The sequence below is a fragment of the Phacochoerus africanus genome, chromosome 1 (genome assembly GCF_016906955.1).
Source record: "Phacochoerus africanus isolate WHEZ1 chromosome 1, ROS_Pafr_v1, whole genome shotgun sequence".
Taxonomy (NCBI): Eukaryota; Metazoa; Chordata; class Mammalia; order Artiodactyla; family Suidae; genus Phacochoerus; species Phacochoerus africanus.
The window spans coordinates 273,119,752-273,146,233 of NC_062544.1; the positions used below are offsets into that span (position 1 = coordinate 273,119,752).

The window sequence follows — 26,482 nt, forward strand, 5'->3', positions numbered from 1 at the left end:
AGAGACGCAAGAGCAAATGAAATGCTGGACCTGAGATATATAGACCCAGTGGAGTTGAAAACAAATGGCTTCTCTCTAAGTTACAGAAAAGAAAGAGTTTGAGGACAGAGGCAACTGGATTGCAAAGGTGTGTTGGCACTGGGCCTGGGCTTGGGGACTTGCTCCCTTGGCTTGGTGATTAGTCCACTCCATGTTCTTCTACCTGCCCTTTAAATTTTCTATGACTCTTTGTCTACAGCCCCAAATTAGCCACTTCTACTGGAAGACAAAAGGAAACAATGAATGGAAAAATGGACCCTTCAGATAAATAAAGGTCAGCATTATGTTTCACAAGATCAATTTCAAAACTGTATCTTTATGACAATGGAATCTAACTTCCGGTGGGCACTGAGTGCTCCCCCTTGTTTTGGCTAATATTGTCATGACCTAACATAGCTCCTCTACCCACTTTTTTAGAGCAACTTGGTGAACTACCCTCTTCCATTCTGATAAAGCCCCGTTTTTCCTTTTTATAATTTATAATAATAACAACAACAATAACGGGCACCCCTCTGGTTAGAGGAAGATAAGAATAAACCTTAGACAGAATGGGTTCTCTTTCATCCACTGGAGCTTGGCTGTGCCTGGCTTCCTCTCCACAAGACTGCCATTTGCAGCACCTCAAGCCAGGCCTGACTGGGTGTGTGAGGGGCATGGCTCTGTCTTCCTTGTTCAATGGTTTGCCTTTTTTTTTTTTTTTTTTTTTTCCCACTGTACAGCAAGGGGGTCAGGTTATCCTTACATATATACATTACAATTACATTTTTCCCCCAGCCTTTCTTCTGTTGCAACATGAGTATCTAGACAAAGTTCTCAATGCTATTCAGCAGGATCTCCTTGTAAATCTATTCTAAGTTGTGTCTGATAAGCCCAAGCTCCCGATCCCTCCCACTCCCTCCCCCTCCCATCAGGCAGCCACAAGTCTCTTCTCCAAGTCCATGATTTTCTTTTCTAAGGAGATGTTCATTTGTGCTGGATATTAGATTCCAGTTATAAGTGATATCATATGGTATTTGTCTTTGTCTTTCTGGCTCATTTCACTCAGTATGAGATTCTCTAGCTCCATCCATGTTGCTGCAAATGGCATTATGTCATTCTTTTTTATGGCTGAGTAGTATTCCATTGTGTATATATACCACCTCTTCCGAATCCAATCATCTGTCGATGGACATTTGGGTTGTTTCCATGTCTTGGCTATTGTGAATAGTGCTGCAATGAACATGCAGGTGCAGGTGTCTCTTTTAAGTGGAGTTTTGTCCGGATAGATGCCCAAGAGTGGGATTGCGGGGTCATATGGAAGTTCTATGTATAGGTTTCTAAGGTATCTCCAAACTGTTCTCCATAGTGGCTGTACCAGTTTACATTCCCACCAACGGTGTAGGAGGGTTCCCTTTTCTCCACACCCTCTCCAGCCCTTGTTATTTGTGGATTTATTAATGATGGCCATTCTGACTGGTGTGAGGTGGTATCTCATGGTAGTTTTGATTTGCATTTCTCTTATAACCAGCGATGCTGAGCATTTTTTCATGTGTTTGTTGGCCATCCGGTTTGCCTATTTCAGTCAGTATGTTCTGTCAACTCAGTATAATTGAAGAGAACAGACTTTTTTTTTTTTTTTCGTAAATTGAGCCATACCTGTGATGAATATTTAATGTTTGGCGTAAATCCACAATCTCTGTTAATATAACTCCAAACTATAACTCTGGTAGTGGTACATGCCAAACGTAGGTAGGTAAATATGACTTGCTATCTCATCCTGTGGTAGACATCTTGTTTGGGAGGTGGGCGTGGGGTGGGGGCAAACAATTTTGAACCAAATTTGGACACACTAGAATTACAAATCCAAGAGGAAAAGGGAGAAAAACCCAACATGTTACATATTAACCTCCGTCTCTGTCTCTCTCTCTGTCTCTTCCTCCTCCCTTCCTCTCGTTCTTAGCTTTCCTTCTTCCTTTTCAGAAGTCTAGTATTCCCCTGGATATCCTCTACTTATTTTTATGCAAAGCAACGTTTCAAATCATCCCAAGGCTCCTTTGTACCAAAATCCTTTCTGTCATTATCTCTCAGATCACTTTGTATATTTTAAGAGTTATTTCAGATTTAAAAAAGTCAGAGACCTTGAACGTGGGATCATCCAGAACCACTTCTTTCCTTCATTTATTTCTTTTTAGCATTTGTTCATTAGGAAAAAAAAAAAAAAACATTAAAAAAAGAGAAACCTCAAGTTTTTTTTCTCTGTGAGATGATACCTTTCAGTTATCAGTAAATTGCATCTTAAAAGCAAGAGTGTTTCTCCCGATGATGGGAACAGAGAGTGAAATACTATGCCAATTTAAAATGCTATTACCTGCCCGCTTTCCCAATATCTTTTCCCTCGGATGACACTGTTCCAACACAGAAATCTTTTTTTTTTTTTATTTCCTGCAATTTTCTTCCATCACACAGGGAGCTTCATTAGAGAAATACAGCAAGGGTAGGTGCATTTGACAACAAGAGACAAACGATGTTAGTGAGAAGCTCTCTGATGAGGCCGTTTGCAATTTATCTATTTAGCAGAGTACTTCTCTCTCCTCAGGAGGCAGGCTTGGCATCTGCTCTGAGAGCAACATATGGCCGGTGTGAAACACGGTCAGTGTCTGCAAAGGTGTGCCTCCACGAACCCAGGACAGGAAGAATGTGAATGCACCAACTGTATGGAAATCTGGACTTTTTTCCACCTGTGCTTGGCTTACTGAGACGGGGCAGAAGGTAAACTGATTCTGCAGAACTTTTCCTGGCACTTTGCTCTTTTTCCCTCTCTCCTTCCCAAAGTCACACTCCTGGGGTTACCCTCTCTCCACTTTCCCTTGCTTTGGTTTCTGCTTTGCCTCCATTTGGCTGACACTGGTGGCTCCCCTCCTTGACTTTTTTAGCTGAGGCCATTACGGCCAGGAAGCTGAAAATAGTGGGTTTTCATAGTAACCAGGCACAGGCGTTCAAAATACATAAAACGTTTCCTCTTTCTCTCCTCTTGTCATACAAGCCGAGGCACAGGTTATAACGCTTTTTTCCTCGCTCTATACCAGACACAAGAGATTCTTAACCTAATCTCTAAGGAAGTCAAACATTATCTTGAATGATTTTATTTTAAAACTACTCACTGTCATCATGCCATCCAAAAGGCCGGTCTCGGGCCTGGGTGGGGCCTGCAACCTCTCCATGGACCACTTCTCAATGATGGATGACACGTGAGGGTTGTCAATATTGAGCAGCCGAAACCCGGTCATATTTACACCGCTGTACCTGTAGAGTTCCAGATCTAAAGCAAATAAGTCCTGCGCAGTATTAAAAATGATAAAATAGAAAGAGTTAACATTTTCAGTGTTCTTTAGGCAAAAGAGAACTAAAGACGGCAGGAGCAACAGATAGATTAAAACAAGAATGGCAGCTGTCATTACACTGTTTCTATAAAAGAACATTTCCCGTTGTTTTTCATTTGCATGCTGCCTGACCAACTCTAAGGCAGTAATCACCTTTCATTTTCATCCATTTTTTGGCAACACAGTTACAGTTTGTATAAACCCAAGTACAGGAATTTAGCTGCCAATAATTAGTATGCCCTTGGTCACAGGATAAGACATTCTGAGAAGCTAGAAAACTCACTTCCTAGGATAGAGTGAATTAGAAGGGATCTTTGTGTCCATTTGGTTCACTGCATTTATTTTCTAGAGGAGGAAACTGAGGATCGAAGCTGTGATGTGATTAGCCTAAGAAGAATCCACTTGTCAGTGGTGGTATCCCCTTCATGCTGCCCCAGGCTGCCTTGAGTCTTGCAAAGGAGGTGAAATTGGAAGCTTGCAAGTGCATTTGACAGGAAGATCAACTCTCAGGGAAAAAAAAAATTCCCCTGGCTCCCTGAAAATATATCTCATATAATGAAGTCATTAAGACTGCTCACTGTATACAAGCTCATAATAAGAACCAAAGGATTCTCTTCAGAGAATAAACTGGAGCCTTTGGCTGTGTGGGCATGAGCGTCTTAAGAGTAGAACTTTCAGACAACGTTGCAGAAAAAAAAAAAAAAACAACTTTAACCCATCCCAGTATTTTCCACCTTAGAGGAGGCTAAGTCAACTAGAAGTTTGTGCTGGCTCACATTTAAAAGAGACTTAACTGATAACTTCAATTTTTTTCTTATAAAGAAAGGTTAGACTTTAAAATATGTCATTAAAAATATCTCATGCTTAAGAATAAACCAAACTTTCAAAATAGCATTTAAGGATCCCACTGTGGCTCAGCAGGTTAAAAACCCTATATAATATCCATGAGGATGAGGGTTCTATCCCTGGCCTTGCTCAGTGGGTTAAGGATCCACCATTACCATGAGCTGTGGTGTGGGTTGCAGATGGGGCTTGGATCTGGTGTTGCTGTGGCTGCGGTATAGGCTGGCAGCTGCAGCTCTGATTCGACCCCTAGCCCAGGAACTTCCATATGCTGCAGGTGTGGCTGTAAAAAGAAAAAAAAAAAAGCATTTAATGGGAAAAAAAATAACTTCCATAAAAATTTCCTAACAATTTAACTGGTTTATACAGTGTAATATGAAACACTACATCATCAGTGATTACTACAGAGAAGTAGCTTCAGAAACACTCCATGATTTGTATGTGTAGAAGATGCATACACATTCATTCTTTTGAATAATTCTTCTCTTCATCGCTACGTATTCCCAAGATAATTTTGCACTAGTCTGTAGAACTATATGAATGCCTCTCTAAATCCCTGGCTCATATAAGACAAAGTGTACTGCCTTTTAAAGTGTTATATTTATTTCTCTTGCACTAAGTAATTTTATTTTTTTTCTGTTAAATTTTATTAATACTCATGAGCAAGAATGGTAAGAATATAAAAGCAAAGCATGCCAGGATGCAGATAAAACCAAAGGAAATTGCTTAAAGAAGCAAATTTAAAGAATAAGACCCAAGGAAGAATGACTCCGTTAGCACATTCAATGAATAGAAGAAAAGTTACTCAAGCTACAGAGGATCAGGCAGAAACATCCAGAATGCATGTTGAGTATCTTATTAATTCAATAATACAGAACTACAATGTGCTGAAATGAATACATTAAACATGTACAAGATTAGGTTGGCCTGCACACTGAGGTTTCTATGCAGTACAGAATATGGAAAGTTTCAGGTTCCATTTTCAATATCCCCTTGTTAGTGGAAGGTGAGGAATGCAAGAGTGTAAGGTCAACTGGTTTGTCCTTCCATTGAAAACTAGCCTTTTTAGATTTCATTGTTCATATTCTGTTCAAATTTCACCAAAACAAGCTCTTATGGGTGTGTACACCTGGGGATGATAGGTTCTGAGGCAGATGGCCTTGTTGCCTTGAGGAAGAACTACATGTCACAGTGATGGGGGAAGGGTGTGTTTATGAGCAGAGAAGGGAGAGAGAGAGAGAGAGAGAGAGAGAGAGCAAGAGAGGAAGAAAGAAAGAAAGAAAGAAAGGAAGAAAGAAAGAAAGAAAGAAAGAAAGAAAGAAAGAAAGAAAGAAAGAAAGAAGGAGGAAGGAAGGAAGGAAGGAAGGAAGGAAGGAAGAAAGAAAGAAAGAAAGAAAGAAAGAAAAGAAAGAAAGAAAAAATGAAAGAAAAGGAGGGAGAGAGAAAGAAAGCAAGAGAAAGAGAGAAAGAACCCTGTTGTTCAGCATTCCTGGATTTAGAGCATGCTTAGCAAAGTACAACAAATGTCCATGATAATATCCTGCCTTTGACACTTCGAAAAAACTGAAGATAATTTTTGTCACATGAAATGCATTTCCAGCAGATATGCTCACCAGGGTTGTGAAAAAGTAATGATAATACTCAGTCATCATGCCCATGAACAGGATCTGCAAAAGAGAAATGAGAAAAGAATCAGAAACAAAATTATAATAACAAATAGAAAATTAGTAGGTTGATTGTGATGGATAGCTTGGAGACAGAATAGGAAGGGGCTTTGGAAATCCAGACTCAGTAGATCAGAAACCTGAGACAGAAACCTGATGTGGAGCTAAGATCCAGGCCAATGACTTCCAATCAACACTCTTTTGTTTTATTGTTTGACCTTCATGGAAGTCATTGGTCTGATGCTCAAATTTAAAAATAATTTATGCTCAACAAATTTTATATCTGCAGTTTTCCATAATGGCACAGTTTTACCTTCCCTAATGCCTGGGTTTCTGAGTAATCTCATGCTTAGGTATATATTTTATTGATCTCCTTAGCTTTGGTACTTATCATCCCATCACATCATGCCTCATAGTAAGACTCATTAAATGTTGAATTGGCAATACCAATATGTAGATGTATTTAAATGAGGATGTATAAATACGTATCTCTTTGAAATCCTTTTCTCTACACCTTTCCATCTTATCCCACAGAATGAGGAGGGGAAAAAAACAGAACTGTTTATAGATAGAAAGATGAGGGCTATTTTATACATATTCACACAGCCTCTTAATTTTGATTCTGTTACCTAATTGGGATCTTGATATTTCCAAATATTCTGTGCGTATTGTTATTATTTGGTAGGGAGGGTCGAAAAGGAGATAGACAAAAAGGACGTGGGTTCTAGCTAGAGGTAGTTTCTTACACTGTGATCTTACTTTTATATTCCTAGAAATGAAGCCCACTGAGAAGAAACAGTTGCAAATGCTTTGGAGATAAGATATTGTCATGAATCATGTAAATTGGGGCTGGTCACCAGAAGACCATTGGGGTGCTACTTTTCTGGTATTTGTATAGAAATGCACAAGACTTAGAAGTCAAACTTTCAAGACAGTTTCCCTCACAACCCTGAAAAATTCTGGATGCAAGAGAGAACACCTCTGGAAGTTTTCAAATCAGATATTCTCATACTCTATTCCAGAAGCATCTTGAATTAGAATTTCTGAGAGGGGAGCCTGGGTTTCTGTATTTCACAGCCATGGCTGAGAATCATTGCTCTGTGGAAAACGTGTCCACTTGTACTAAAGAACAAGGACTTTCGTAACTGCAGTTGAAAAGATGGATAGAAAAGGTCTTGGGAAAAGCAACACACGATATCAGAGGTCTTATAAGGTGTCTAAGATATGTAAAATAGAAGGAGTTTACATGAAAGGGGGTAAAGAATGGAGAGGATATTCAGAGACGGCAGGCATGTAACATACAGGAGCACAGATCTGACATGTCTGCCTTCTCTGCTAACATGAAAACTGGAAGAATATTTACAGAAATTGTAATGTCATGAAAGTAAGACAAATGACAGGAAACTCTATGAATCATAAACCCTCAGTGTGTAAGTTACTCCTATGGTGATAACAAGACCAGGTGCACAAAAGGATTTTTAAAAGAGAATTGCTTTAGGGCCATCAATAACATTTAAAGTCATGCATGGTGAGGTCTTGTTAGCTGCTGTCTTATATCATTGGAGCATAAAGAGCTAACCTGCTGGGGTCAGTCAGGTATTCAATTTTTCACTTTGGTCATTAGTATAATTGCAGCCAAGATTGCCTCTGGAAAGGGGATTGGGCAAGTTTTATGTTAAGATATGCACCTGGACACGGAAGTTTAAAATATTGTTTCTGAAACTGAGAAAAATGCAAAAGCACCTGAGTTTTCAGCTTTTCACATAGGCTAATTTTTTCTTTTTAAACTATATATCTTCATAAAAAAGTTATTTGATCACCAATTGACAGCATAGGCTTTTTTTTTATTTTAAATTTTTTTTTTTTTTGCTTTTTTAGGGCCACACTTGCAGCACATGGAGGTTCCCTAGCTAGGGGTCGAATTGGAACTACAGCTGCCAGCCTATGCCACAGCCATAGCAATGCCAGATCTGAGCCGCCACATCTGTGAGCCACCACAGCTCACAACAGTGCCAGATACTTAACCCACTGAGTGAGGCCACGAACTGAACCTGAAACCTCATGGTTCCCAGTCAGATTTGTTTCCTCTGTGCCACAACAGGAACTCCAAAGCTTTTTTTGTTAAAGCAATCATTCGACTAATTATTTTTATTATTCTTTTCTGTAATTCCTGGAAGCAAATATTCATGTGATGTGTCTCTAATGTTAGAAAAGAGTTATGCAGATTCAGCGGATAAACAGGCAATGAACCTGCTTTTGTTGCAGAAAGAAGCATTGGGTCCTCCAGATATACTTTTTATTTGATATACTAGAAAAATCCCCATTCCTGACTTCCCTACCTAGTGCATAGATCAGTACCTCCTAGTTCTTCCCTTGAATTTCCTAAAAATGGAAATTAAGAAACAAGTAATTTTTTATTGAGCTGTCAACTTTGTGGATTCTCTAGGACACAGAAGAATGAGAAAAGTTTAGGCAGAAATAAAGCCAGTAGCACCAACAGTGGTGCTTGTTAAACAACTGTCCTTATAATGGTTTGCAGACCTGTTGGGACCGGGTGCTTGGTTGTCTAATAGCAGTATATTTAATACTTTATAGCCTTCACACAGTGATTTTCTCTCTGCACGTTGGTATTTCAACTAAAAGTCATTAAGGGATTAGGAAAATGTCACATTAAGATAAATGTCAGGATTTTTTTTTAAGTGTAATCATGATATGGGGATTTTTATTTTTATTTTTATTTTTTTTTTATTTTCCCACTGTACAGCAAGGGGGTCAGGTTATCCTTGCATGTATACATTACAATTACATTTTTCCCCCAGATATGGGGATTTTTAAATGATTCTTGGCAAAACTGACTTTTTTCTAACCATCACTATCTTTAAATTTTGTTACTGTACTTGGCTGGATTGACTAGGAGGTGCTGACCCAGGCAGTGTAAACCTTACCAAAACCTGTCGTATCGCTAGGAGCCAGTGGCAGTATTGACAGGAACTAGTTTTGGCTTTATTTAAATCATGTTTAATGGTGCAAAACACAGCACATAACACATGTTAATAAGTAATAAATGTGGCTATCAATGCTAGTTGTATTGACAGCACCTTCCCCTTAATTCCTTCCACCAATACTTTCATAATGGCTGCTTCCTAATAGAATTATTCTCATTAAATAACCCCTTAAAACCACATTATTTATGTAGGTTGATAGACGATAAATATCTAGTCCTTTCAATAACATTTCATATCTATAGTAGGGATGTACTGAATACCTACTAGTCTTCTTGATTTTGGAAGACCCAGAGTCTGGACTTTGTCAGCGACATTTCCATCTTGCTAATGTGAAGGGCACATGATGGAATTGCATTTCTCAGACCCTTGGGTGTTTGGGTGGGGCCATACGCTGGTTTTGGTGAAGGAAGTGGGAAAGATACTGACATATGTCTCATCAAGAGACCTCACTCACCTTGGCAGGTGATTAGCGCGATTACCAGGGCCAGACAAGCCGTCTTTTTTTTTTTTTTTATACAATTTTCTGTTGCATGTGTACTGCAAAGTATGTAATGACTTTATTTTGATAACTAGGGACTTTAGGGTCAAAATTGTAGTGTGGGTCCTCCATTAGTAACTAGTCAGGAACATGAGGTGTGTGTTCCTGTGCTAGTGGTTGTACACTAGTTTTATGTTTTTCTTACCTAATTTTTCTCTTGGTACCAACTCCTCTCCTTTCTTAAAAAAAATATTATGAGTTTGTTTCAAAAATGTTTTTCTAGGCAGCTTCAATTCTTTGTATAATAAAGATAACAAATAATCATGGTTCGGAGAAGTGGAATACTATTTTTTCCTCACAAAGAGAGGTGAACTATTGAGAGCAGATGTAGCTGGATTGGGTTAGAGTAACCAACAACAAAATACCATTCATAGGTAATCATACTCTATGTCCCTGCAGATTCAGCTCTAAGGACTTAAAATTTCTTGTAGACGGCCATAGTTAATTTTTTGTGTCAACTTGACCGGGCCAAGGTTGCTCAGATTAAACATTATTTCTCCGTGTGTCTGTGAGGATGTTTCCAGATGAGATTAGCTTTTGAGAAAGCAGATGCCCTTCTACAATATGCTAGCATCATCCAGTTCACTGAGGGCTTGATTAGAACAAAAAGGCAGAGGAAGAAGGAATTCACTGCTTTTGTTTTCTGCCTGATTGTCTGAGCTGGAACACTGGCTTCCTACTGTCATCGCACTGAGGCTTTTCACCATTGACTCTTCTGGTTTTCAGACCTACAGTTTCAGACTGTAATTACACCCCAGCTTTCCTGGGTCTCCGGCTTGCAGATAGCAGATGGTGGACCTTCTGAGTCTCCATAATTACATGAACTAATTCCTCATAATAAATCTCTTCATATATATTTCCTATTGTTTCCATTTCTCTGAAGAACCCTGATTAATACAGAGAACAATACCAAAACACTAGAAGCCCTGCATACTTCAGCAGTATGCAAATGACAATACTTATGACAACAACAATGTCCTAAGTATATTATTCAACCTATTGATTTATTCTATACTTATTGATCTATTCTATCTAGATCACCCCATCTTTAAATCAGTGAGGGGAAGGATGGCTGATACCTTCAAGAAGGCGTTCTCTGTGTTCATGCTGTTATAGAAATGCTATAAGAATATTATTTCAGTGGCTAGAAAATAATTACTGTTTTCTGTCTTTTGTAGGTAAAATGTATCGTTGGAAGGCAGAATAAACTCATTGGCACTTGATTCTTGGAAGGACAATTCTAATGACCCCACTTTATCAAGATACTCTGAAATATAGTTGTTGCTCATTAACCGTGATGGCCCCATGCTGACCCAGTTGCTCGCTTGAGTTTTCACAATTGAACTCTCATGGCCTTGTTCACAATAGCCTTGACTCTTCTTAATCTAGCCCTTTTGTTCTTGGCAAAGCCTATCTCTCAGATTTAGATGAATAAAAGTATCACAAACAGTCTGAGCAGAACAAAGGACAGCTTTTAGTTGGTCCTGAGCACCCTCATTCAAGTCTAAGTGAAGGTAGTTTTTGGGGTCTAATTCCTGTGGTTGGTGACAGAGTTGGTCTATAAGAAACCTGGAAAGTCTCTGGGTAAAAGTCTTTCAATAATGTCTTCTGGTATCTTAGGACACCTATGACATATTTCAACCTGATCATTTTCTAGAAGCCAATCCAGTGCTATGGAGACGGCAACAGAAACATTCTCCACAAACTCTCAGCATCTAACGCTAAGGGTAATTCATATGTCACAAATAATTGGCATAACACTGCTATCGTAGCAGCAGAAACTTAAAATGGAACCCAGAGTGCTCCTAAGCGATTTCGAGGGATTCTTGTAATATTTATAAGGGTTTTTATTACTGCATCTTCCCATTGAAAAAATAGATGCCTTAGAAGTTTATATTGACTAACCTGAAGTATATTGCTCCTTTTATAGCCTTCTCAATATCAGGATAAATTCTAAACCATCAGAAATGGTTTCTAGTCAATAATTTCAAGTGAACAGCTTCCAAAGGTGTGATATAGAATGTGGCTGAAATAATGATTTTTACCTCAAGATAGAAATAACTTATTTCAGCATAAAGATAATCTTCAGGAAACCAGTGGCATAATACCAGGTCTCAGAGAAAGAATTTGAAGAAGGTTTGAGCTCTAACGTGTAGCTTTTTCTCACCTGCCAACTGTGCACTTTAGGCCGCAATTACACTATCTTCCACACAGAATGAGCCTTTAGCAACACAGTTTTTAATGCTGATCATCAGTAGAACAAGGGAGGTAGGTATAAGCAGGCATTTATTTATTTATTTATTTTGTCTGTGCCTTTGGCATTCTCAGGCCAGGGATTAAACCTGCCCCGTAGCAGTGACAACACCAGATTCTTAACCCACTGAGCTACCAGGGAACTCCTAAGTAGGCTTTTAGATAAGTTTTTATTGATGCAACACTGAATGGGTATAACGTATAGCTACAAAAGTAATCATGGAATGTATAGAAAATAGAATTTGATCACCCCAGAAAACTCTGACATACAGAAAACTATCCATAGCTTTGTGGACTATGGTTAATGATGCTCTCCTAAAAATGTCCACATCGTAATTTCCAGAGTCTGTTAATATGTTACTTTATGTGGCAAAAGGAACTTTGTAGCCATAATTAATTTAAGGATCTTAATTTATGGGAGATGACTTAGTATTTTCCAGGTGAACCCAAAGTAATCACAAGGCAGCAGAATGGTTTGAAGGCAAAGAAGGGATGTGAAGATGGAAAAAAAGGAATAAAAGGCAATATGGGAGTTCTCTTGTGGTACAGTGGGTTAAGGATCCAGTGCTGTCATTGGAGCGGCTTGGCTTAGTGCTGTGGTGCAGGTTTGATCCCCAGGCTGGGAAATTCCACATACTGCAGGCGTGGCCAAAACAACAACAACAACAGCGACAGCAACAGCAACATAAAAACTGTGCATCACAGGGACTACATCCAATCTTTCGGGATAGAACATAATGGGAGGTAGAATGAGAAAAAGAATATATACATATATATATATATATATATATATATATGATTTGGTCACTATGCTATATAGAAATTAACCCAACACTGTGAACAACTATACTTTAATAAAAATAAAATAAAATAAAATAAAATAAAATAAATAAAATAAAATAAAATAAAAGCAAAGTAAAATAAAACGGGCAGTGTTATATGGGACCACAAGCCAAGGAATGACAACAGTCTCTAAAAGCTGGAAAAGGCAAGAAGTTAGGTTTTTCCCTGAAACCTCTGGAAAGAATATAGCCCTGTCAACACTGGATTTTAGACTTCTGACCTCCAGAACTGTAAGAGGATAAAATTCTATTTTTTAAGTAACTTCATTTGCGGTAATTTGTTACAGCAGCAGTAGGAAACAAACACCTCTATCCATGATTACGACCTATGAGATTGCACAGTTTGGGTGTATTGATATCCAGTACGTGGATCAAGAGGAAAAATGACTGTCTGCAGTTGAAAGCTTTCTAAATTTCTCTGTGCCCCTCTATTCACATGTGTATATACTAACCACATGCAGATACACAGATACGAGCAACCTACAATGAGAGTTGAGGGCTTTCCTTTTCGTTGGAAGATGGTGCTATGCCATTTACAAACAGAGGCCACTTTCCTCCTGTCTCCACGTGACATCAAAGAAAAGCAAAATATGTTCCACAAAGTGTTGGTGAATGGCATAGCTAGACTATTTGGGACTGTTTCCAATCTTAATTCCTTTGTAAGCTTCTTTCTCCAGAGGTGTGGCCAGAAGAAGAGAAGCTGATGCTGATCGATATAAACAAATGGAGTAGACACCAATGGGGTTTAACTTTGGTTCATAAGATAATCCTACTAGAAGAGCCGCATGACATCACCCAGGTGCACAACAGAAGAGCTCCTGCTATTTAAGGAGTACAGACTGCTGACAACAGAGCAGGAAAAAAAAGATTTCCCTTGGCAGAATGAAAGAGGCAGCCTGGCAAAGAGGAGAGTGGAGCTTACGTAGGATTACATGAACTCAAAGAATAAACTCTCTGCAACATCCAGGGGAAATTGGTGGAAAGATGAGGCATAAGAAAGAGTACAATGGAAGAAAAGTTTTAACAGCAAAGAATTGAACAAATCTAGAAGCGGGAAAGTTAATGGAGAATATATTGCATACATTGCCATCGTTTTGCAATAAGCTTCTTTTACAATTTGCCTGAAGGTAATCTGTGGAAGGAGACAGGAGTCATGCAGTCATTAAATCATGACTGCCGGTCTCATGATATCTCTGTGGCATATTAAATTTATCATTATCTGAGACCTGTTTCTCAGCTTTTTTGGCTTTTTGGATGACTTTATTTCGTCCATTTATCTAAGAGCTATCAGGCTTAGAAAATAATTATTTATATCAGTGTTTCTCAGCTCATTAGAATCTACAAAGAACTTTTTAGAAACACCAATGCTAAACCTTGACCCCCCCAAAATTCTGATTTATTTGATCTGGGTTATGTTCTAGGCATTGGGATCGGTGATACCAATACTCTCCAGGGGCTACTTACATACAGTTAGCGCTGAGAACCACTAACTTATACAAACCAAACTCATATTTTTAAGCCATAACAGTAATGAACATAATTACTCTTTGCTGCATGTCCCTTGCTGTGAGAGGTTCTTCACCTTGGGGAGGATTTGTTATCCTCAATTTATAGATTTGCATTTATAGTTACAGTATGTGAACCCAAGTTTGATTTCAGTCCTAGGCTCTTTTTGCTATATTTATTTATTGTTGTAATAGGAGGCATATGTTGGGAGAAAAGTCAATAGTTTGTACAAAGTCCTTCTGGACTTTGGGAATTCAAATAAAAACCTATGGTTGTTTGGTGAGAGGAAAGTTAGGAGGACAGGAGTTAGATTTTTATCTTAAGGAATGAACCGGATAAATTGCCCATTTATTCCTGTTCAGAGAGCTGGACCCCACTGTTATTGGTTGTGCCATGCATGATGTTGCTCGTACTACTAGGGGCCTCATTCATTTTTCCTTTCTTCCAGGAACTCAGACCTAGACAGCTCTTCTATTACAACATCTCTTCAGATATTAGAATTAATTAGATACTAATTTCAAATCCCTTTAGTGATGCTTGTGAAGAATTTTAATCTCTTTAAGGGAGTCAGCTTTCATCAAAAAAAAAAAAAAAAAGAGGATGGTTTGTAAAAAGAATTGTAACACAAATTGTTAAAAGTGTGTAAGACACATATTAATAGATACTTGAAGTTATAATTGCACAAAGTGTGGACAGTTTTGCATGGCATGCTAAACAATGTGGTCTTTATGCTTCAGGCAATGAGGGGCTGGGGAGAGGCAACTCAAGAATTTCAAGTGTGAGAGGGATAAGATCAGATATTTTATTTAAAATGAATCCCCCCCCACACACATACACACATATATGTATGTATTCACACACACACATACATATGGCTGGGTCACTTTGCTGTATAGTAGAAATTGGCACAGAATTATAAATCAACTATAATAATTTTTTTAAAAGATGTGGTTATATACCATGGAATACTACTCATCCATAAAAAAGAATGAAATAATGACATTTGCAGCAACATGAATGCAACTAGAGATTCTCATATTAAGTGAAGTAAGTCAGAAAGAGAAAGACAAATTCCACATGATACCACATATCTGGAATCTAAAATGTGGCACAGGTTAACTTATCTTCAAAACAGAAACAGACTCACAGACATGGACAACAGACTTGTGGTTGCAAAGAGGGAGGGGGAGGGAGTGGGATAGACAGGGAGTTTGTGGTTAATAGATGCAAACTATTACATTTAGAATGGATAAGCAATGAGGTCCTGCTGTACAGCACAGGGAACTATACCCAATCCCTATGGATAGAACATGATGGAAGATGGTATGAGAAAAAGAATGCATATATATGTATGACTGGGTCGCTTTGCCGTACAGCAGAAATTGACACAACACTGTAAATCAACTATACTTTAATTAAAAAAATAAACAAAAAAAATAAATGAACCACATTTGAGGTTACATGGAGGGTAGATGGAGAAAGGGAGAGGGAGAGGACTTGTGGCAGAGAGAACAGTTGTTCTAGTACAGGAGGAAGGTGATGAAAATGATGGAGAAAAGGAAGGTCAAATCAGAAACATGGTTAGTAGACAAAATCTACAACGTTCTGCAACTAATATATATGAAAGGTGAGGGAGAGTCAAGGGCACTCCTAGGTTTCTGGCTTGAATAACTGAATGGTATTTCTAGTTACCAAGACATAGACAGGAAGAGAAAGAAACTGGTTGGTTGGAGGAAGGTTAGGGAAGAGGATGTAAATGTTAAGTTAGGCATGGAGATTTTTTTTTTGTCTTTTTTTTTGCTATTTCTTGGGCCGCTCCCGCGGCATATGGAGGTTCCCAGGCTAGGGGTCTAATCGGAGCTGTGGCCGCCAGCCTACGCCAGGGCCACAGCAACGCAGGATCCGAGCCGCGTCTGCAACCTACACCACAGCTCACGGCAACGCCGGATCGTTAACCCACTGAGCAAGGGCAGGGACCGAACCCGCAACCTCATGGTTCCTAGTCGGATTCGTTAACCACTGCGCTACGACGGGAACTCCAGGCATGGAGATTTAATGGTATCAGGTGAGATCTTCATAAGACAGGGAGACTTGGTAACCCAGGCTGAAAGGAGGTTTGGGAACCACTATCGTGATGTGGTGGAGGAGGAGATGCAGGGATAGAATTAGGACTGGGGAGCACTATATCACTCTTGCAGTTCTGCCTAGATACCATATCCCTCGTAACACTGTCAGTGATAATCTCTGACGTGGAATATTTCATGTGATAGTGGTGGCTTCATGCCTTATAGGTCTTGTCACATTCAACTTCTCTCAAAACAGTATGAGCTCTGTGCTTTGATATTCCCATTTTACAGACATTTCAGGAAACAAATCACTAAGTCCTCTATTCAAGTCAACTATTCAACAATATCTTTTGATACATTGGAGTTGTCCATGGCATTTTTTCCTCCGTTTATCATGGCACAGTTTTCAGCACATAGAAGATATCCAAGACATGTTAGCTGAGTAAATGATGAACTGTCTATCTTATAGGAGCACCCTCGTGAAAGAAAGGATGTGGCTAACAGTCCTGAGGTAAGTAGGGTGGAGGGACCTTTTTGGTCAAGTCTTGCATTTATGAAGGGTTGAAGAAGTGGGTAAGGCTAAGATAAGGAAGTGATTTTTAACCTGCTTCAGTCTTTAGCCTTCTTTAGGGAATCCAATAGGAGCTATGGATCCTTTACTCTGAGAAAGGCACACTGAGGGGCAGAAATATCCTCAATACATTGAATAGAGCTGAGGTTCACTGATTCTGCTTAAGACAGGTTTTGATAGACACATCGTCAAATTCTTTGCATGATTCCTTCTAAATGACCCACACATCTATTGTAAAGGTCATTTCTCTTATTGCCTATTACAACCACATTTTGATGTAGCTGGAATTAAGCACTAGAGCATTTCTGAGGCATATATGTGATTTTTATTACCTCTCCATTCAGATTGAAGCAGATCTAAGTCCTTTTCCAAATCTATTCTTTGGAGGTTTTAGAGATTCCTTAAAAGGGCATCCTGCACACTAGGAATATAAGCAAATTGCAAACCCCTTCAGCAAATTGTTGATCATTCATGGAGGTCAATTAATCCTTGCATGTATTTAATAACATACTCATAGCTATGAACTACTCCTTACAACCCAAACTAACTATGTGCTCAGGAAAAGTAAATACATTTTAAGATCAGCCTGAGAGAAACATAATTAGGATAGGAATGTGCTGCCAAAATAATTATATAACATACTACAAATTATCATCTAGTTAGTATAAATTGAGATTCATCATTATTACATTGTCAGGATTTATCCCAAGTGATGAACTTATCATCAATTAAGTGTCTCAAAGACCATCAAAGGACTCAAAAAATGTTAAAAAAGAATAAACTGCTTAATTATTTTCCCACTTCTTTGAGAGCCTACAAAGTTGAGGCAATGTGAGCGTTCTTTGTGTCTAGACACTCGAAAGAGGATTCTTGATTACTTGCATGCATGGAAGCTCAGAGCTGAAGGGAAGCTTAGCAAGATTAGACTCTAACAATCCTATTTTACAGATGAAGTGACTGGGTTGAAGAGGAATAATCAGACTTGCTTAAAGTAGCATATCTAGAGGGTCTAAGACATTCAGATCATAGGCACATTAAACCCTGGTTTGAAATTCCAGCCTTGCCCTTGAGTATATGCCCTGAAACCTCATTTTTCTCATCTGTAACATGGGATATTTTCAGCCAGTAAAAATGCATAATTGCAATCAAATGTAAAGCATATCCTAGCACATAATGACTACCCCAAAATTCATATTTATTCTATTAGGAGAAGAGCAGAATTTGCAACTGTATCTCCCACCTTTCAGGCTAATACTCTAGTCTAAGTTCCTTACGCTTTTAGAAATTAGTTTCATGGCCCTCACCCGTTTACTGGCATTGGATAGCTAATCTATTGTGACATTCATTACCAATGTCTCCTTTTGCCTTAAAGTGGCAGAGATTCGGGGTTTTGTTGTTGTTTTCGCTGTTGTATCTATATCACCTTCAGTCAGTGCTCAACAAATATATGTTGAATGAAAATGAATTTCTCTGCTGTGTCCCTACCACATTCACTAATTGGCTTCAACGCAAACAACATTTCTTGAGGATTTATGTAAACTGGAAATGATTGGGTATTTGGGAATAAAAATAAGTACAGAGGACATGCAAAACTTAACTAAAATGTGTTCCAGGTTGCATTACTTAGAAAAATCAGTTGATATCTTGGTATATGTAACAGTAGCAGAACAGGACTTCCTTTTAAATTGTGAGATGTTTCAGCTCCCAGCTTAGCCACTTGCTGGCTCTGTGACCTTGAGTGAGTTACGAAATCTCTCTGAGCTGTCAGTTTCTTGTATACTGAATTTTGTCATAAAAATTAAATGAGTGATATATTTCACCTGCTTAGCACAGTGCCTGGCACACAGTAAGTGCTGAGTAAAAGGAAACTCCTAAGGTCTTTGGCTTATTCTATATATTTGTAATTAGAAATAATGGACTTGAGGATCTGGCTTAGTGGGTGCAGTTTCCAAGGACAGGTTTGCAACCTCTTAGCATATCACCGCTGTACTGCTTGACTTAATGTTTTTTATCCCAAGAAATGAAGACTAATGGTGCCTCTGTCCTGTGGAAACATGGCATGAAACCCATCTAACCACCTTTGCTTGCCTTGTTCACAGCTGTTAGGTATAACTTATAAGGAAAAAAATCAATGCACACAAATATTTGATTAATCAGCATTGCCATTGCACTTTCTAGCAGAGGGAAGCTGGGCATTGAAAAAATACATTTTCTGCCTGGCCTTGTTTTTATGTTAATTGAAACAAAAGAAAAAATGAAAGTAAGAGCACACAAATGTTGACAAGAGAAAAGGCAATATAATTCTACAAAATATTTTGGTACTAAAATGTTTTATGGAACCTAATGGCTCAATTATAGCTTAATACTCATTGCCACGAGTGTTGTTAAGGGGAAAAAATATCTCCCGTCTGATGTACTAGTTCATGTAAACAAGAGAGCTGGTTTCCTGAGTCACAAACACACTCACCCACTGGCCGCTCTCCAGCTCAGGGAATTGGCCCAGCCCTGAAGCAGCTTTCCACTCTCCCCATCAGAGAACCATTACATTCAGGCTACTATGCTCAAAATAGTGACTTACTTCCTCACTCCTGTTGCAGATTTGAAAATGACTTTGCTATTCTCCTAAGAGGCACATTTGTTTTCAGGAAGTGGCATCTTTGGCTCGAATGCATTACATTCTTAATTGATATAGGGTTTCAGGGTTGAGTGAAACCTTCTCTTGGAGGAATCTGAGGTGGTAGGAATGACATGTTCAAATATGCTCAGCAGAGTTGAGAGTTCAGCCTACTGAGTGAGGTGGAAGAAAGGTGATTTTGGACATCGCTTATTAAGAGCTTCTAGCACCATCTTGGATCATTCACTTTATATCCAATGAAATGTATTGAGCACTCATTGAATGTCAAATAACATTACAGCCACTGGGGATTTGGGAGATCAACGTGAAGAAGGCTTCTGTCTTCTCAGAGATTAAAGTATAGTAGTGGCTACAGATAACAAATGAATCAATGTCCTTAGCTAATTACAGTTTTTTATTTGGGTTACAAAACAACTAAGTAGCGTGCAAGGTCATGAGGAATGAGAAGAGTTCCTTCCTCTTTATTTCCCAAGAGTTACTCATGACGGCTTAGGTGAGGCTGACTTTGGACAAGAATGGTGAAGGTGTTGGCAACTGCAAGCTCCAAGGTTTTAAAGTAGGGAAAGGAGGGTACGTAATGTGACCAGGCAGAGTGCCCCTGAAACAGCATATTGGAGGCTGAAGACTAAAGGCTGGCAGGGAGGCTGGAAGGGGAGGGTGTGTCATGTCATACAGGTCACAGGTTTTTGCATTAAGAGCATGCTCAGTAGATAAAATTAATACTGTCTCTGAGCTTCAGTTTTCATTTGCCGGAAAAAAAAAAAAAGGCTAGTATCAGTTATATCAATGGTTATTAAATCAAGTAAAGGGGATGGAGGCGAATGCTTATCACCCAGCACGGCACTAGGCACATGTTAGGAGTCCGTTCCTAGAATCTTCCTACCTGGCACTTCATCTGCAAATTCACCTGCTATCAACTACTTGGAGGAATCATACTCAGTAGGAGAGAGCAAGGATGCAGGTGTGGTGGAGGGTGCAGTGAGGCATCAGTGGAAGGATGGTGGGACTTGGGTAAAGTAGAAGTGAGGAGGAACGGGGGACCCGGGATTTCTACATTACAAACAGATTCAGGAGAGGTCAGCATCCTCTAACAGCAGCAGGATGTCTAGTAGGAGTTGGTGTGTGGATGGGAGAGAAGACATCAAGTGATCTGATGGGTCCCATGTGTATTTCATGCTAGTGGTTGTCGAGGCCATTCTCAGACTGCAGACATTCACAAAGACAGTTTGTTCCCATTGAGAGCCCTGCTCCTCTCTCGCCTAATCAAGCCTTGACATTTGAATTTCTAACTAATTTTTGGGAAATAACTTTTCAGATTCTCATCATATAGTACTTGTTCAATATGAATAGAAATAATTACTTTGCTGAAGTGATTAGCATGCCCAAGAATAACTATAGACTTTCTCCCAAGTTTCACTTTTAGATAAATGTCAAATATCTTTTTTAAAGTGCATTTGATTTCTTTTTTTAAGAGAATCATTAAAAAATGGTAAAATATGATGAAGGTACAGGGAAGTACGGGGAAATAATGAGAAATGAGCGTAAGAAGAAAGCCAAGTTGACCTGGCAGAGAAAATTTTCTCAGCAGTAATTTTAGTCACCAAAGTGTAAGAGCTATTAATACTAATTTCATCTAAAGGAGACCAGCAGCAAGTGGTTGTGTTTCCCCCAGACATTTCTAGAAGCCTACTTCAGAATGGAAGCATTATCCATTCTGAAACGGGGACCCCTTTTGGCAAAGCGGGCACACAGGCTCTGAGATCAGGGAGTCTGGAGACCATAGGGTAGCCTGGCTATTCAGAGAGTGACCTTGCATGATGCGCTTAACGTATCTGAGCTTCCGTTTTCGCCACTCTGAAGTGAGAATACCAAATTTGCTTCAGGATAAACTGAGACGACAGAAAACACCAGACACCATTTTGGCACCTCAGTAGGAGACACAAGTCTCTTCTTTTCCTTCCCGCAGAAGAAAGAGACTGGTTGAGCGGTGGCTGGCATCAGGACCCTGAACTTCTAGCCCTCAGACTTCCTAGAAACCTTCTGCAGACAGATCCAGGGAAGGGCTCTGTCTTTGTTTCTACATGTTGCTGCCCACGGCTAACCGAGCAAGTTAAATTTAATCCCAGGAGTATCCCCGCTCCATGTAGAATAGAATAGAAAGTCCTAAGGTCTTCACTGTAACTTTTCAAACCACAACAGCCTCCAGGAGGTCTAAATGAAGCCCATTATGCCAACCTGAGTCTTCTCTATGATTTCAAAAAGAGCAATAGTTCTTTCACAAGCAGTAAGGTAGGGCTTTCAGGCTGGAATCTTTTATTTATTTATTTATTTATTTATTTATTTATTTATTTATTTATTTATTGTCTTTTTGCCATTTCTTGGGCCGCTCCCGTGGCATATGGAGGTTCCCAGGCTAGGGGTCTAATCGGAGCTGTAGCCGCCGGCCTACGCCAGAGCCACAGCAACGCAGGATCCGAGCCGCATCTGCAACCTACACCACAGCTCACGGCAATGCCGGATCGTTAACCCACTGAGCAAGGGCAGGGACCGAACCCGCAACCTCAGGGTTCCTAGTCAGATTCGTTAACCACTGCGCCGCGACGGGAACTCCTGGAATCTTTTAAAAAGGTTCTCCTCCCCTCCCAATCTTTGCAGGTCATTGGTCTAGAACAAAGAGGGGATGAACAGTCTCTTTAGTCACTTTCCCCAAGCTTCACAGGCAATCTTACCATTCACATGACTAGGACAAGGAAACAAGATAAAAGATGATAGAACAAGGTGAGAAAAATGTTTGTGCCAATGGCTTGGACAAAGCTGAACTAATCCTATTCCCCTTTGCTCCTGCCAGACATTTCTTGGGAGGGCTTCTCTTATATGGTTTTGTGTTTTGATTTTTTTTTCTTTAATTTTCCTTTAAATGATGTCATCTCTATGCTACAAAAAAAGAGTCACTTACATGAAAATAACTTTATATCCATATTCATCAAAAATAGAAGAGAAATTCTAGCAGCCCCTGGCCTTGGCCACTATGTACTTCTCTTGGCTGTTCCAAGATTCCCCTTTGGGAGAGATATGACCAGTTTTGTGAGCCAAATGGATTTCTAACCAAGAGAGTCCTCATCAGCAAATTGTTCTCCTAAATGTAACAGAAGTCCCTAGCTTCTGCTCTAAAAGATTCTTAGGAAGGGATGCTTTGTGCATTTTGAGGACTACACATAAAATCTGGGTGTTTTTCTCAGTTCTGGTCCACACTCCATTACACAATTTAATGATTGTATTAAAATTCTCAAATGAAGCCTTAAGATAAAGGGCAGCTGATTATATTTATTCACCTTTAAAGTTCTTTCTTTACTGACATCACTGTAACATGTTGGCTTTCTTTCCTGAGAGATATTTATACTATCCAAAGTTTTTTTATTTTAATTTAAAAAAATGTGTAATAGTTGATTTACAATGCTCTGTCAATTTCTGCTGCACAGCAAAGTGACCCAGTCATACATCCATATACATTATTTTTTTCGCATTATCCTCCATCAAGTTTCATCACCAGTGATCAGATAGAATTCCCTGTGCTATACAGCAGGGTTTCATTGCTTATCCATTCCAAATGCAATAGTTTGCATCTACTAACTGGGAACTCCCACTCCCTCCCACTCCCTCCCTCTCCCTCTGAAAGATTTTTTAACACAGCTATAGTCTAGAATTAAGTAACAGATACTCTGCCTAATTGGAGAAGCAACAGTGTTGCAGTGAAGAAAACACCAGATGGGCTAAAGGTGTCAGAGTGCCAGTTCCTGGTGGTGTCACTCTGGGAAAGTTATTTTACCTCCTCTAAAGTGAGAGGATTAGCCCATATGATGATGTCTATGATCATTTTCAAGTGCAATTTTAAATACATTCTATAACTCAAGAGTTCCCGTTATGGCTCAGTGGAAACAAATCCGACTAGTATCCATGAGGATGCAGGTTGATCCCTGGCCTTGCTCAGTTGGTTAAGGATCCAGTGTTGCCCTGACATAGCTCAGATCCCCTGTTGCTGTGGCTGCAGTGTAGACCAGCAGACACAGCTCCAATTCTACCTTTAGTCTGGGAACTTCCATATGCCATGGGGTGCAGCCCTAAAAAAAAATGTTCCGTAACTCAGTGGCTTCTGAGAGATACCCTTCAAGTATGAGACATAGTAGCACTGCAGAGTCAGGCTGGACCACTGCACCAAGAGAGTTCTTCCAAGTGATTCAGAAACCCACCGTTGTACACTTGTGTGGAGGAGATTAGTCTATTTGTGAGATTAGTGCCCATGACCAGTCAACCACACAGCACACCCCAGACCTTTTAAACTAGAGAATGCAATAACAGCTTGTGCCATTTTAGATAAGAACGTTGCCTTATGCCACTGTAACCGCTTAAATACAGAGAGACACCCATTAGGCCATGTTAATATAACCTGGCTATTTTTTTTTTTTTCCTCTCCTCCAAACTCTATCCCCTGATCTCTCTCAATGCTTCAACTTTAAACATCTGGCTTGCCTTCCCATTGTCTCTGTCTATGCTAGAATTTCTCACCTTCAGAACTATTGGCATTTAAGGCTACATAGTTCTTCACTGGGGGGGCAAGATTTCTGTGCCTTACCGGATGTTGAGCAGTATCCCTGGCCTGTAATTACTAGTTTTCATTAGAATGTCACTATCCTCAGTGTGACAACCAAAAAATGTCTCCAGAGATTGACAGAAGTCCCTGAGGGGGTCACATTACACTGAGGTGAGAACCACTGGTCTGGGTTTAATCATTTTTTGTTTGTTTCTTTTTAAATTCTGAGTTTTCTTTCTTAGGCATAAGATCAATGCTATATCTCAAAGTATTCAGAAAGTATTTACTCTGTTGTTACCATTCTTTTTTTTTTTTTTTGTCTTTTTAGCTATTTCTTGGGCCGCTCCCGCGGCATATGGAGGTTTCCAGGCTAGGGGGTCGAGTCAGAGCTGTAGCCGCCGGCCTACACCACAGCCACAGCAACGCGGGATCCGTGCCGTGTCTGCAAACTACACCACAGCTCACAGCAATGCTGCATCCTTAACCCACTGAGCAAGGCCAGGAATCAAACCCGCAACACCATGGTTCCTAGTTGGATTCGTTAACCACTGAGCCACGACGGGAACTCCACATTTTTTAAGAGTATGGTTGATTTATAGTGTTGTGCCAGTTTCTGCTGTACAGCATAGTGACCCAGTCATACATACACACACATTCTTTTTCTCATACTGTCTTCCATAATGTTCTACCCCAAGAGGCTGGACTTAGTTCTCCATGCTGTATTCATTCTAAATTGATAACATTACTAACACCTTTCATTTATATAAGGTTTCACAATATACCAAATATTTCCACCCAGGCTGTCTGTGGAGGTTAATGTATGGCAGCCCATTCTCTGTAACAAATCAGAAAAGAAAAGCATCTTTTCTGTGACTGTCCCTGTGCCCCTTTCCACTGTGCTCAGAATCTTGCATGTTTGACAAAAGATGTCTTTGCCATGAGGAAGATATTCAGGACGAGTCAGGAACTGTAAATGAAATCTTTTTTTTTTTTTTTCCCCAAGAAATGTAAAAGAAGAAATGCTTAATGACCTTAAAATGATACTGTTCTCAATCTCTGCTGACAGGATCTACCCATCTCCTAATATGTACACAGGACCACACATCTATAACTTCATACCAACAGGTGGTCTCAATGAAGTCTGAGTCTATGGCTCTGCTGGAGTTTTATCATGCTGCCCTAAGTGAAACCAGATGGCATTTTCAAGAAAGAGAAATGAACACAGCCCCACATTTTCATCTCCATTCTTCCCCTCTTACCTGCTTAAGGATTTCAGCAGCTGTTTCATGTGAACAATCAAATATCACATAGAACTCCTTGCCTTTCTTCATCTCCTTGAGTAAAGGCTTGGCATCTTTATTCCCAGAGGGCAGCTGGCGGATTTTGATTTTAATGTTATATCTGGAGGGAGCTTTGATGAGCTCTTGCAGACGAATTAGACCTAGAAAATGACATTCAATCATGCAACCAACTGCTCTGCCCAGAGTATTTGTTTATTGCCATTTATAGTCAAACTCGCATCATTCCCCAAATGTAGCAAGAGGCCACCTACCTAAAGGTTACATTATTGACTTCTCATTTGTCATTTCTCTTTCCATGATAAATTATATTGTATTTTCCTTTTGTGGGTATGTGTCGCTGAAAGCACAATTTTCCCAAGAGCATTTTGAATTTTTTAGAATGCGGTTGTCCTCTCCAGCTTTCAGCCAACACCACAAATCTTTAGCAAATCAAGTCTGCAACTATTTAAAACTTAAACTTTTGTTAAAAAAAAAGGTGAAGTTTCCAAAGGCGCTTTAAGAAATGTATAACACCTGCTCACTTAAAAAAATAGAATACTAGAATTTCGTGGGTCAATGAACCTCTGTAAACTTTTCATCAAGTATTTATATACAACATGTCATTTACCAGCTAATTAGTTCAGTTGTTCTCTACAATCTTTCAGTTCCTGCCTTATAAGCTATTGGTAAATGGCTTATTATATTTTCTTTTGAATATGATTGAACATTGAATTGGAAAATCTTTTATTAATTTAAAAGAAAAGATGATAGCACTTTTTTTTTTGAATGCACCCATGGTATATGGAAGTTCCTGGGCCAGGGATCAAACCTTCACCACACCAGAAACCCAAGCCACAGCAAGATAACATTGGGTTCTTAACCTGCTGCACCACAAGAGAAGAGCCAAGACCGTAGAATTTTTTTTTTTTAATATGATAATAAGAGCAGACACAAAATTCTTTAAAAATCCACCATTGGTAATGTAGGAAATTGTATAAAGCCAACTAGCTTGATGAAAAATATTTAATTCACCACAGGTTTGAATCTACTGAGCTGCACCATTTTTAAAAATAGAAGTGCTTTGGTAGGGCAAGACCCACAGCTATATAAAATTTCCATTTTATTTCCACCAGTATTAACAGGTGCTTGCTACACTGCATGATGTTTGTTCTCATTCAAACACTCCCACTGGAAATTGAAATTTTTTTTTTTTGTCTTTTTGCCATTTCTTGGGCTGCTCCCACAGCGTATGGAGGTTCCCAGGCTAGGGGTCAAATCAGAGCTGTAGCTGCC

General features: G+C 39.4%; 1 protein-coding gene across 1 annotated transcript in view; it reads right to left on the reverse strand.

Annotated features, from left to right (window-relative positions):
• The window catches only part of GRIK1 (glutamate ionotropic receptor kainate type subunit 1), a 411,839-nt gene that overhangs the window by 124,022 nt on the left and 261,335 nt on the right, over positions 1–26,482 (reverse strand). The window contains exons 4-6 of the mRNA XM_047795295.1: positions 25,169–25,350; positions 5,855–5,908; positions 3,180–3,353 (exon numbers count right to left, since the gene is read on the reverse strand). Coding sequence (XP_047651251.1) covers positions 3,180–3,353; positions 5,855–5,908; positions 25,169–25,350 — 410 coding nt within the window. The remainder of the gene's footprint in view (positions 1–3,179; positions 3,354–5,854; positions 5,909–25,168; positions 25,351–26,482) is intronic.